General features: G+C 37.8%; 1 protein-coding gene across 1 annotated transcript in view; it reads left to right on the top strand.

Moving 5' to 3' along the window:
* The window catches only part of Rep (Rab escort protein), a 115,925-nt gene that overhangs the window by 39,543 nt on the left and 62,787 nt on the right, over nucleotides 1-13,595 (top strand). The window contains exon 5 of the mRNA XM_089089875.1: nucleotides 3,978-4,221. Coding sequence (XP_088946001.1) covers nucleotides 3,978-4,221 — 244 coding nt within the window. The remainder of the gene's footprint in view (nucleotides 1-3,977; nucleotides 4,222-13,595) is intronic.

Genomic DNA, 13,595 nt, shown 5'->3' with positions numbered 1-13,595 from the left:
ATTCAAATTTCATATTTTAAAATTATCCATCGTTCTAGTCAAATTGTAAATAAAATGATCTGGGATCGGGAAAAAATGTACAAATATCATGAAGAATCAGATGCTATTTTAGCTAAAATAATTGTAAATTATTCTAAGGATGTTGATCAAATTGATATAGATCTATTTTACCTTGAAATTGTTCATAGTTTAAAAGTCGGGGCTAATAAAGCATTTAGAACTGATTCTTTCCGTCGTGGATCTCGTGTTTTAGGTTGGAACCTTAACCCGATTTTAAAGCAAAGCCAAAAGAATGCTTCTCAAGCTTGTTACCTTTGGAAGTGCGCAGGAAAACCGCGATCTGGACCATTTTATGATGGTATGAAATTAACTAAACGCGTTTTTTGGGTTGAGTTGCGTTTGCATAATGAAATTATAAAAGATGAAATTGGTTCAAGGATTACTAGGGATAAGAATGAGCTTTGGAGTTTGGTTAATTCTAGACGTCGTAATAATAATTATTCACCAGATTCTAATAGTTCTCTGAAACTAGATGATTGGATAACTCATTATATTCAAGTTTTTTCATCCGGTGATGCGGCAGTTGAATCACGGCTTGACTCTTTATTATCGGAAGAAATTTCAAAGCCCCGCCCAAATAGTAAAATATCTGTTTCTGTTGATGATGTAACGGTAACAATTAAAGCTCTAAAAAGTAAGCATTCTTTTGATCATGATGGTATACATTCAAACCATATAAAATGGGCATCCCCCAAAGCAATCCTTCTCCTCACTACTCTTTTTACTACTATTCTTTCTTCTGGAGTTGTTCCAACTAGCTTTTCTCGTTCTACCAATTCACCCCTTTCAAAAAAAGGAGGGAATATGAATCGATGTTATGATTACAGGCCGATTACTGTTTCGTGCCAGATTAGCAAAGTTTTTGAGTTAGTTCTATTAAAGTATTTGGAGTCTTGTAACCAAGGCCTGAATCAAATTGAGTTCCGTAAGGGTCAAAGCATGGATGTTGCTCATACCCTCCTTTCAAGAATAATATCCTTTTGTAAGCAATGGGATAGAGTTTATACACTTGCGTTAGATTTTGCGGTGGCGTATGATTCAATTATCCATTCTTGGGCTATGACTGCGCTTCTGAAGAATAATGTCCCACTACCAGTAGTTTTGGTTTTAAAAAAGTGGTATGGCTCCTCTTGTATTCGTATTAAGTGGAAGAATCAGTTTAGTGATTATAATGTTAAGTTATGTATGGGGCTGAGACAAGGAAGCATTATTTCTCCTTTGATTTTCAATATTACTGTTTCGGGGCTGTTTGATCAAATAAAGTTGACTTTTATTTATGGTAAAGGTTATGTTCTGTCGTGGATTGCTTACGCAGATGATTTACTCCTTTTGAATCGATCACGTCAGTCACTTCAACAAAATGAAGATGTTTTAGCAGAGGTTTGTAGTGAGCATGGACTTCGTTTTCGCCCTGAAAAGTGTCATTTTAAATTTCTTGGTACTAAGGCTAATGATCTCGTTAATTCGGAAATTTCTGTTCTTATTTATGATAGTATTTTAAAACCTTTGGAATTTTTTTTATATCTTGGTGTACCTTATGGACCAACTTTAGTTCTATGCCATGCTTCTATTTCTAAAGCAGTTAAAAGTAGAACAGCGTCTAGTTTCGGGGCAGTAATTTGTCTTCGCGATCTTCTTTCTCGGAAATCACTGGCTTGGGTATATAATACAATCGCTTTGCCTCAAATTTTAGTTTTTTCATCGCTTCTCCCGTTTTTTAGAATTAGTAATATTGCGCATGTAAAAACTACATTTTTTAATTTTGCTAAGTTCCTTTACCACTTTTCTAAATCTGAATCAAATACTTTTCTAATGAATACATATAAAATAAAAACCCTGTTGATGTTTTGGAGAAAAAGCAAAAGAATTTTTTATCCAATTTAAATGTTTTTTCTCGTAATTTATATAGAGCTGCGCACGAAGCTTAATGTATTTTATTTGATTTAATTTTTGAATGAAGTGTTAATTTGTGAACTGTTAATTTATTATCTATTGAATGAAGTGTTAATTTGTGTGGTAATTTTGATTGAAGGCCTTTGCGTATTTGTTGTTATATAGTTTAAGATAATTTTATGGCCTGTTGATTAGCGGTTATTATTTTTATTTATTTCTTTTTTTACTCTTCGTATTCGGAGGAAATAAAAAGTTTGAATTGAATTGAATATTCACTTTGGATTAAGCCTCTAGCACACATTTGTTGTAAAGTGTCGGCCTGGCATCGACAATCTTCTAAACCTATTTGGACCATGTGGTGCGGTCTGCCGTCAGCTGCTCTGCAAGAAGGAGCGATTGGGTTTTCCATCTGTGTCCGAACTTTCTGACCCCCTCCCCCCTAAAGGCTCAAGACCTGATTTAACCAGGTTTCTCCAGTTTTTCTCCTGCCCTCCTTGGCAGGTACTCTGGTGGCTATCGCAAGGTGTGACCAACCCTATCAGTCGGCATTCTTTGATCGTGAGGGCAACATTTCTTGATGCCGCACATTTTTCCTAAATCTACGTTTGATTTTGAAAAAGCATTTAACCCCCCCCCCCCCTCCTCCACTTCTTCTAAATTTTTTGTGAATTGCTGCCTGTGTTTACAAGACTCTTAAAGGACTTAACTAGTGCAGTTAATTTAAAACAGTTGCAGATCCAATTTACAACAATTCTTGCTTTATTGCGAGACTAGCGGTTTGAGGTTCCCTATAGCGTATGCCTGATATGTCGATGGGGACTGCGCGCTAAAACTCCGAGATTTGAAGACCTTCCTCATTAAGGTTAGTTACAATAATACAGGAAAAGTGAAATAAAGGGTGTCAATTTTTATTCGAGGCTGGTTTATAGGATATCTGAACAAAAAAAATCAGACAAGAACAAAACAAGAACTCTTATTTGATTGAACATTATATATGTATTGATTCTACCCTTCTTAATTAATAATTGGCATATTATGTTATTAAACTCCCTTATATGGAATTTAAAATCCAACTAATAGGTAATAATTTGCTTTTTAGAATTGTTCTTGCAAGTATTCCCTGGTTGAAATAATGCCAAGATGTAGTGTAAGATTTAGAATCATTAAAAGCCTATTCACAATGAGATTTCACCAAGAACATGCTACCGCTATTGGTGTAAGATTTGTATTAGTTTTCTTAGTCGCTGCAAAATTATTAAAAAAATGATTGTCTCAAATTAGTGGTAGCTAGATCTCGATGTTAGTGAAACTTCATTGTCATTGGGCCTTAAGAAATGCCAAAATTCAGGGCTGCCAATTCTTGGGATTTTCGCTATTATTACTTAAAATTTTAGAACTTTTTGCAAATACATTGTGGGATACTGTCAAATTCCTTATTGCAATCGTGCTACTACCTTAGGTTAAACCTACTATCTACAGAGTAACTTAAAAAAAAAATTATACAAATAAATTTAATGTATACGAAAAATAATTTTTTTCGTAATTATGTGGATCTTTGCTACAGTTATCTTCATTAGAAATTGTATAGCATTATCCAGTTGAGTTAAAACGTGTCGTCACTACAAGTAATGTATCAATTCCAATCAAAATTTAAGACGACAAAAAAAAAAAAAATCAAGATTTAGACCCCTTTAGGCTTTTATTAAATAAAGTTTGACGGTGTTGATTTTTTTCCTTGGAGAATTCCCGCTCTTACCCCTTCACCAAACAGTTTAGCCTGCACTATGCGCGTCTGAAACCCTGGCTACGAATATTTTTAGTAAAATATTCATAAGGAAATCATTCCAATCTGGCAACAGAACCACTGTGAAACCTCGGATTAGTTTGATTACATCCAGTTATGCCATTATGGAAATAATAGTAATTCTTATTACTTTACTATCATAGTTTATTTAAATGAAGTAAATCAATTATTTGTATTGTTGAATAAAACCCGTTGTTAAATTGAATTGAAATAATTTAAGGTTTTACTGTCCTCTGGGGACATGGTAGAGCTTTTGATCTCTTCTGGAGTTTCTCGCTACTTGGAATTCAAAAATGTCCTCAAGATTATGACATTTGTGGAAGAAGAAGATAGAATTGTTTCTGTACCCTGTTCAAGAGCTGATGTTTTCTCGACAGATGAGGTTACTGTCGTGGAAAAAAGACTTTTTATGAAGCTAATGGAATCATGTCAAGATGAAAAGACGATAGAGGCTGAAAATAAAGGTTTGCTAATTTTGTTCTTTTTTCACCTTGAAATCTGCTATTTAAAAATAGGTATACAATATAGTTATACAAATAATATACAACATAGGTACACATAAGCCCAATTGTTACAGGGCTGGGGCAAGGGCAAAATTAATTTTAGAGGAAATCGGTGTTAAAAACTAAAAAAGCACATTCTTAAGTAAGCATTTCTGGATTTTTTAAGGGTTGTTAGGGTGGAAATACACCCTCTCCTCTCAAATTCCTTGTGAAAAGAAATATTGCATAGTCAAATATAACTACCGATCCTCAGTCGAAAATTCTTGGAGTAAAAATTTCAGTTATCTGTAATAATAATTATTTAAGTTATAATAATCTTATGCTTCAAAACAAAGTTGTAACTATTTATTTACTATTTATATATTTATTGAATACCCATAATTCACACTACATAATGAATGAAAGATCTTAAGCCGAACTGGCCAGCCATGACAAAAAACCAACAGAGAGACAAAACTCAATGAAAAAAACCGAAAAAAAAAACAGAGAGACTGCGGCCAGTGGAGAGAAAAGACGAAAAATGTAAAATAACAACGATATTTCGCCTGTATCAAAACAAGGCGTTTTCAGCACGAGAGGAACACAGTGAGAACATTAAAAGTGGTGTTCTCACTGAAGTAACTCTAATAGCTTCTTTTCACTACGTGGATTAGTTGCGCTAATTGTATATTTTTTGGTGGTGGTTTTATTTGTTTTTAGTTTTAGTTTTTTTTTATCTTGTTCTTCCTGTGTTTCTCTCGTGCTGAAGACGCCTTGTTTGGATACAGGCGAAATATCTGCGTTGTTCTACATCTTTTGTCGTTTCTCGCCACTGGCCACAGTCTTGTTTTTTTTTTTTTTTTTTTTTTTTCATTGAGCTTTGTCTCTCTGTTGGTTTTTTGACACAATATGGTAAGACGGATTAAAGGAGAAATAAGAAGAAAATAAGAAGGAAAAAGAATCCAATTAGTGCACTAACTCTTGTCGTAGCAACGACATTTAACGATAAAAATAAAACATGAATTAGTAACTAATTTAAATGTTAGAAACTAACCAAATGTGGTCATGACACGAACAAAAAAAAAAAAAAAAAGAAAAAAAAATACTAAACACTATTTAATTAGAGCATGATACTAATCATTCTATGAAGAATTGAGTTTTTTGTTATACTTGGTAATTATTTTAGAAATTGCAAGATCAGGGTCAGCGAGTTTAAATTTTCTTATCAATGGAGGATTCCGATACCAAGGTGGCAACCAAAGCATATATTTAACAAACCGAAAAAAATGAACCGGACTTTCAGATAATTAGGTCTAGTAAATATCTTCCAAAATGATGCTATATAAAAAATGGACCGGACTTTCAGATAATTAGTTCTAGTAAACATCTTCCAAAATGGAGCTATATACGAGATGTGAGGGAGGGCTACGGCATTGAAAAGGCTAGCTAATAGCAGATGGTCGAATCGGAATTTTGCTGCAACAATCGATGCATAAGAAGGAGATATACGTCGTGTGAGATGGTCTGGGTGCAGGGATTGGGTGTGGCGTAGCGAGGAACTAATGGGAAGACCTAGATAAACGAGTTGGTCAACGGCTCTAACAATGGTATCACCAAGCGCTATAAAGGACGGTCCTTCCCATTCAAGTTCGAAAGATCTATTCCTGACCTATCAGGATTAAAACTTAAGTCAAGTTTAAAATACTCCTGTTAAAGTCTGACATAAATGTCATTCATTCTTTTGAGGGTACGGCTGAGATTTAAAACGTCATCCGCATAAAAAAAATAGAGACGGATTTAATGAAGATAGAATCAGATGGTCTTGAGCATCCAACACACAATTGTTGAAAAGACTAGGAGAATAACTGTCCCTCGGCGTACACCTTTCAAGACATGAGTGAGTTTCCTATGTAGATCAGGGGGCATATTTTTATCCGGAGGCTCTTTGAGACAAATACATGGTCGAGAGAGAAAATCTCCAAGACACTGAATCACTGAGCAATTCAGTCCACCTTTAGCCGCTTCGAGGAGTATAACTGTGTGGATGAGGGAATCAAAGGTGCATCGGATATCGTGACTAGTGACAACTAGACACTCTCCTGAAGATTCGGTATCAATTAGTGCTTTGGCTACAACTATGAGAGCATCCACACTACCTTTTCCTCGCTTGATCCCGAATTGGTGATGGGGAGTGTAACATATCTGTTCAAGGTCAGATCGGAAAAAAGCTCGAAATCTTTGCAAAAGAAAGTCACAACCTTAATAGGTCGAAAGGGTGAACATTCTGTTTTCCTTCTTGTGAATTGGGATTGGTCTCCAATACAAAATTAGAATGGGTATTTTTGATGCCTTCTTCTTGTTCCTATATCCTTTGCTTTTATAAAGTTGGTTCTGAGCCAAAGAAAGAAAGTAACGAGCTCTGCCCTTTATTGGTTGTGTTGGTCTATTATAAGCAATTAAAATTAATACAAACTATATTTTTAATAACGTTATAAAAGAAATCAAAGTCTAAAGCTGGACACAGCTTGTTTTTACGGAACTGGCTAAGGAGCCGAAAGTTTGGCCATCTTACATCGGTGAGCCTACGGACGCGCTAATTCTGAATTAATAATTTACGGAATATGTAGCAGACCAACTGTCCCGATCCTGGTACCACATGTACATGCGCTCTTCTATCTGATGAGGGGGAGGGCTGCCAATGCGAATTGGGATCTCCAATACAAAAAGGAGAGGGCACAATTCACTGTGTAAAAATGATCTGCATTATAAGTGTCAAGTGCGGGACTAATACCTCCTCTCAACATTTCAAATATGAAGCCTCTTTTTATCTATTTATTCAGATAGCCCAACAAAGGGAGGGACCTGTGATAGTAGGGTCTAAGAGGATTTCCTAGGTCACAGGGCCCAAGCTTCGCGCTCTTTGGTCCGATTCAGGGAGACCAAAGAAACGGATTAACCGAAACGAAAAAAAACTTTCATCCACAAGGACATTTTTCTAATTTATCCCATGACCTGAAATCAAAATTGGACTGTTGCCTTGCTTTTGAGGGTTTCTAAAATAACTAACGTTTGCTGAGTTCAATTGGGCTAGTTAAGTCAAATAATGATGACGTTGTAAGATAACGTGAGACACTACGTTTAGGTTTTTGAATTCGCAAGTTTGAATATTCTTTTTAATAGAAAAGATAAATCGTGTCCACCATAGATTCCCCCCTCCCCATTAAGCTTGAAACTATCAATTTTAGCTCCATTAAGTTTTAAACTATCAATAGTTGAATAACTGATAAGCAAGAAATAGGAGAAAAGGTTTGTTTTGCCTTAATTTTGGAATAAAGTTTCGAATTCAAGATTAATCAGACTCACTTGAAGTAGTAGCTTCAAGGTTAAGGCATTCCTGTAATGACAGACAAAGTTGAGAGAACAATATTTCACAGGCATAGGCGTAAAGTTTCGATTTCTCCGGGGGGGGGGGGAGCAACCCTTGCACCAAAAACAAAGCAACATAAAAGCTGTGTTTGCCTTAGGGGAGATGTGGATCAGATGGGACGTGTATTTTGACATGTTGTTTCATATGGTAAGTCTCTTAAATTCACAACAGAGTTTCGGTTGGAAGCGTGGAAGTTTTTTTTTTCGGAGATGAGGTAAAAAAAAAAATGTTTTTTGTGTCTGAACAAAAATCCGAAGTACAACATCGAGACTCCTCGAGCAAGAATAAAAGTAAAAGTTTAAAATTTAACACTGTATTAAAGGCTTCTTTGGGCTTCTTCTGATAATAGCTAGGTGCTTTTAGCATAAGATTAAAATTACTATATGAATAGAATCTCGCCGTTAATTTGAGAAATATTTCTGTTTAGACTGAACCTGTCCCAAGGTGCCGAAATTTCCCCTCAACTTTCAGCCGTGAATAATTGCTACTCACCAATGCTAAGGATCGGTCGAATGGAAAGTGTTTCTTCATTTATAAGTTCTAACGCATGCTACATCTGATGGTATAGTGAAAACGTATTCATCCGAACTTGAACTTGCTTGATGAACTCGTCTGTGAGTTTGTTGAAGTCCACTCTTTCTAGGACTTCCCTGTGCACTGACAAAACAGCTAAATGATTCAGTCTTTCCTGGGTCATGGTTGACCGAAGATATGTTCTTATCCTTCGGAGGCTTGAAAATGATCTTTCCGAAGTACAGTTTGAAACTGGCATACACAACACTATCCTAATTAACTTCACCATCTAGTGAGCAACTTTGGCAAGGGAATCATTTTCTTTCGGAAAACTGACAACAGCATCAAATTTCTGGATCTCCTTTTTGTTCGCTTGATCAAGAAGTATGTCTCGGTGTAGCTGCAACTGGGCGTAGTCCTCAAAATCGTCTTTATAGAAGTTTTGCACATGCGAAACGTCAGATACACCCATGACGAACTTTTCTACTTTAGAGAGATGTTGAGTTGTTTGGCTTGGTTCAAATCTTGTAGTCAAGCCCATCAGTACGCAATCGATGGCTTCATAGAAAACTTGGCGATAATTATCTTCAGGCTTAGACGGATGGTAATGAGCACCGCTTCCATCAAAACGACTTGGAACTTTGTGTTTTCTCGGGAGCATTGGTTCATTGAGACCCAGAATGTTTGCACATGAGGCAGCTGCCTCCCATAGCAGTTTAACGCGATGTTCATTCATCATACCTTCCAAGACCTTACGGAGGCAATCAATTATTTCCTGTGCCTCTCTGAAGTGGAGCTGCGCTCTTTGAAGTACAGTATTGGAGTCTTCTACTGCAGTAAAGATAATGCGAAGAATTTCTAGCTTGTAGAATGTATCAAAGTTGGTAAAGGTCTCAAGAAATTCGTCAGATTCGGCTGTCTGTTTTCGGTTTTCTGAGTGATTACTGAAGTTCTCAAGCCAGTGGATTATTTCGGAGTAATTGCTAGCGATTGCAGTGATAGAGGGCATTCTTAAGATCCACCTAGTTGGACAGAATGGTTGGAGTGCCACTCCTTCATCCAGCTTTATGCTGTTCAGACTTGACAACCGTTTCGGGGACCTCTAACAAAAGCGATAAATCTCTGGACCATGTTCATAACATTCCTCATATTAATGTTAGTCTCCACCGCATCCTGAGCAACCAGGCTCAGACTGTGAGCACGGCAATGTACATATAAGGCTCTTCCCTCCTGGACCTTCACCAGAGACTGTAGACCCCTTTCGCTCCCAGACATGTTAGCAGCGCCGTCGTAGCATTGTCCACGACAATTTTGTAACAAAAGACCGAGATGACAAAGGACATCCATCAAGCACTTAAATAGTGTTTCACTCTTTGTGTTTTCAGTTACATAAAATCCAAAAAATGTTTTGCTTTTGTCGAGGTTGTCATCAACAGTTCTAAGACAAACGGAAATCTGTTCTTTACAGGAAACATCAGCGGTTTCGTCAAGCATCACTCCAAAGTGCTAATCCTCTAATATTTCATTTTGAATGTCAGGTGATAACCACTTGTACTTTTCTGGTCTGACAAGCTACTTTTCTAAAACTGGAACATCATTTTCCCTTAGTTCAAGAAGGCGTCGGAAGTTCGAAGACTGTTCTTGCTTACCTCTCATAGGTATTCCTTTTGAGGCAAGGTACTTCAAAGACGAGAATATGAGCTTCTAGTTAGGTACATAAGCGTCAGGTTTGTGCATTTTATGGTAAAAGCATGAAATTTGGCAGACATGTGCAGAAAAATATGGAGAATCTGACTAGGGTCAGAACTACGTTTTCTGACGCGATTATCGTGCCGTTTTGCCTTTTTCCGCGCGGAAAAAAATAGCTGACTTTCAGAGTGGGAAAATTTTTCCGATCAGAGCGTCGTTTCTGACTAATTTGTGTCTCTTGATCCCAAAAATCTGCTTGCTTTATTCGTCCGACTCCTCGTTACAGAGTTGTCATCGTTTTTTTCAGTACACTCCATGCACTTCTGAGTAGTTTCTGTTTTCTGACTTTGTATTTTTCATCTTAGTCGCAAAGAAATTGGTGAATAGTTTACAGAGAACACGAAAAATCAACTAGGTTTCAAATTCAAATTTGTCTCCGCGGTTCCGCGTTACTTTGCATTTTTCCGCGCGAAGAAGAAAACGCGAAATTTTGAGAATGAGCGATGGCCGAGTTTAAGATCTCTTTTCTGACTAATTCGAGTCTCTCTATTACAAAAATGTTGTTATTTTGCAATCGGATTCTTGGGTCAGGATTTACCAGTTTCATAACCCCGGTTTCTATGCCATATTCTAACAAGAACTCATACCCTCCCTATAATATTCCGAAGGAGATCATACGTTTTTAACTGTAAGTAATTAATCACTGTTTCAGATCTCCTCAATAAGCATTCAGTAAAAAAAAAAAAAAAAAAAATCATTTATTCAACTCAAACAGCTTGACTTAAGGAACTTCGGACGTAAGAAGCATATTATTATGATGGTAAAATGTAGAATACTAAACTACTTCAGGTATTTCAAAATAGTTAAACAATCACATGGATCATAAGAATCAAGTAGCCAATTTCGACTTGTTTCATCATAAAGATTGCTAAAACAGAAAAAAAGAAGAAAAAATGAGGTTCTCCCGGACAGGATACAGGTTGAAATTGGCTTCTGACAATTAAAGCTACAAAAAGTGCACTACTGATTGTACTGATTATCACAACCTTTGCACGAGCAGCGATCTGTTCAGTTAATAGAAGCTTTTGCACATTTGGACCTGTTTTTGCACTTTTTTTAAAAGCCACATTTGAGTAGTTCTTTGAAAATTGTCGCTGCCTCAGGAAGATTAGTCCAGAAAGGTTCCCAGCTTCCGTCGTGCTTCACCCAGCCATATAAACCTGGATCCAGTGGGGAATGTTCCGGACAACACGATGATGCCCATATCTGAGCCTCCAAGTAAGCACGTTTGGTATGCTGCTCAAGAGCAGCCGCTGTTGGGGGCAGTCTTTCCATTCCGGGTGTTTTTCGTGTGAAAAGCTCCTTCCGCAGACTGTTCACTACAGACAAGCCGCTTGATTTTTCGTAAAGAACGACGACGAATCGCTGGATGTCTGTAAAGTGACAATCTAGGAGCGGGGCTCTTGATGTACTCAGAGTAACGAAAGTCTTAAGACTGGATTCCACAGATTTCCAGGTCTTCCAAACACCATGCTTTCCATGAAAAGCAAAAAAAGAAGTCGTATTGCATCCAGAGAAGGCATGTAAAAAAAGAAGGCTGCGAGACCTGTCAGGTCCTAGACGATAAATAATATCGGGAATGGGCAGTACTTTCGTCTTTGCTCCAAGCCCATAGATGACAAACAGGTTTTCATTCTGAAGCTGCTGGAACAAAGCTGCTGCGATCACAACTACATCAGAATCCACAGTTCTGATGGCTATGAAGTTATAGTCACACTTGGTCTGGTGGAAGGCATGGAGCAGCACACGAGTGTCACCTTCTTCGTGGTTGGTAAGTGTGAGGCCTTCGCGAAAAGTGATATCGTGCGTTGAAATAACTGTGTCTCCAAGAGTGGCCACTACAAAGATGTCCTGCAATTCCTTGTCTACAATAGTCGCAAAAAAAATGGAAGAGTCGACTCTTGTTCTCAGTTGATTTAAAAAAGTCACGCCTGTTCATCCGAGGAACGGGGGTTCGGTCTGTGGTTTTCACGGCATAATACGAATTTGTTCTGCGTTCACATGCTCCGTTCTTTAGGTTGTCGTCAGTGTAGATGTCAAAGACGAGATCAATCCTTTGAGCATCGGTTTCGGACTGTTGCTTTCTAGTGTAGGTAGCGAAGTTTGAGCGAGCGTATTCACCGAAACTAATTTCAGGCTTAGGAACGATGAAATGTACTAGAACAGACCCTTCTAGTGCAATTGAGTCGACAGTTGGGAGACTGCTGGGCAGTGGCTCTTCAAGCTCTGCAGTCAAACAGTCAACTATTTCAGATTTTTTTCCAAACCGAAGCTTGCTGTACTCGGACATGGAAGCTGGAAAAGGCTGGTTCTCGTGCGTGAAAAAGTCTGTCAGGTCTGCCCCTCTACCCTTGCAGCCTATGTATGAACAACTGAAGACGCTGCAGTTTGACTGCATGTACTTTACATGTACGTATGTCATGATATGAAGACATTTATAAAAGAAAACAGCACTTGTTAAAGGTAAATTACACGTTACTTGTTCTCTTCTCATATGCTTTCTCTTTAAAAAGTACGTGCCACGTGCATTTTCTTCTTTTCTTTGTTAAATCTGCTAGCGGTATGATGTATTTCGAGTTGCGGTTTTAAACCCGCAAATGATCCATTCATTCAGACCACAATCGTCACTTGCTCATTAAGGTGAACCAGAGTTTGTAATGTAGAAGTATGAAAGACTGTCTACCACCCGACGATGATGAAAGTGATGATAACTCAGTAACGGATGGTTGGATATTAAAAGTAAGCACATTTTCAGACTCAGTATGCTCGATTTAGCCATGAAAGATACCCCAAGCGCATCTACTACCTCAGTATACACAATAGAGTATGACTTGCGACGATGAAAATGACGATACCCCGGAAACAACTGATCCGATTTCAAAAGTGGCCACTTGTTCATAATCAGCAGACATGAATTAACCAAACACGACCCTTCAAATGTCCAAATCCTTCAATTTAAAAAATAAAGGATTTTCCGCGCGGAAAAGCGCGGTGAAACGCGGAAAAACGTGCTCAGAAAATGTGGTTTTGTCCCCTGTCAGAGTTTCCGTATTTTCTACATATGTTTGCCAATTTTCTTGCTTTTACCATAAAATGCACAAACCTTATGGAAATAGGGGCTTATGTACCTAACTATTCAGAGCTTTGCGAGAGTCATGCGATTCTTGCTTGTGTTGTGCACTTAGCTGTTGACTCACGTCATAACCGCGGTGTAAAGAGTCTGTGGTTGCAATAGTTGCTTTGTGAAATGCCCAAGCTTCGTGCGACTTAAAGCGATAGAGTGCCTTTTTCCAGTTGCTGAACCCTTTCGTTACGAATGTGTCAAAGGAATATCGCGAGAAGTCTTTGGAAGGGACATTTTCATATTCACTGCTTCTTTGCAAACTGTACACACACCACCGCTCTTAGTCGAGTCATAACCACTGGTACTTTTCAGTCCAGCTAGCTTGAAATGTTCTGCCCTTCCTAGTACTATTACTACCGACATTGCTGACACTGACTGTATGAGCTACACTAGACACATTGCTACTACTAGGGCTACCTTGGTCATTTGCTTTCTCATTTACATCACTAGCTTGAACATTACCACTAAAACTACAAGTACTCGGTTGTTCGTTTATCTGTCCTGTTTTGGTACTAACATGTGAGTTCCCATCTGTAAACTCGG

The sequence above is a fragment of the Artemia sp. Qi Xiang Cuo genome, chromosome 5 (assembly GCF_049724085.1).
Source record: "Artemia sp. Qi Xiang Cuo chromosome 5, ASM4972408v1, whole genome shotgun sequence".
NCBI lineage: Eukaryota > Metazoa > Arthropoda > Branchiopoda > Anostraca > Artemiidae > Artemia > Artemia sp. Qi Xiang Cuo.
Note: the sequence above shows the minus strand (reverse complement) of the source record. Positions and strands in the feature narration are given on the sequence as shown.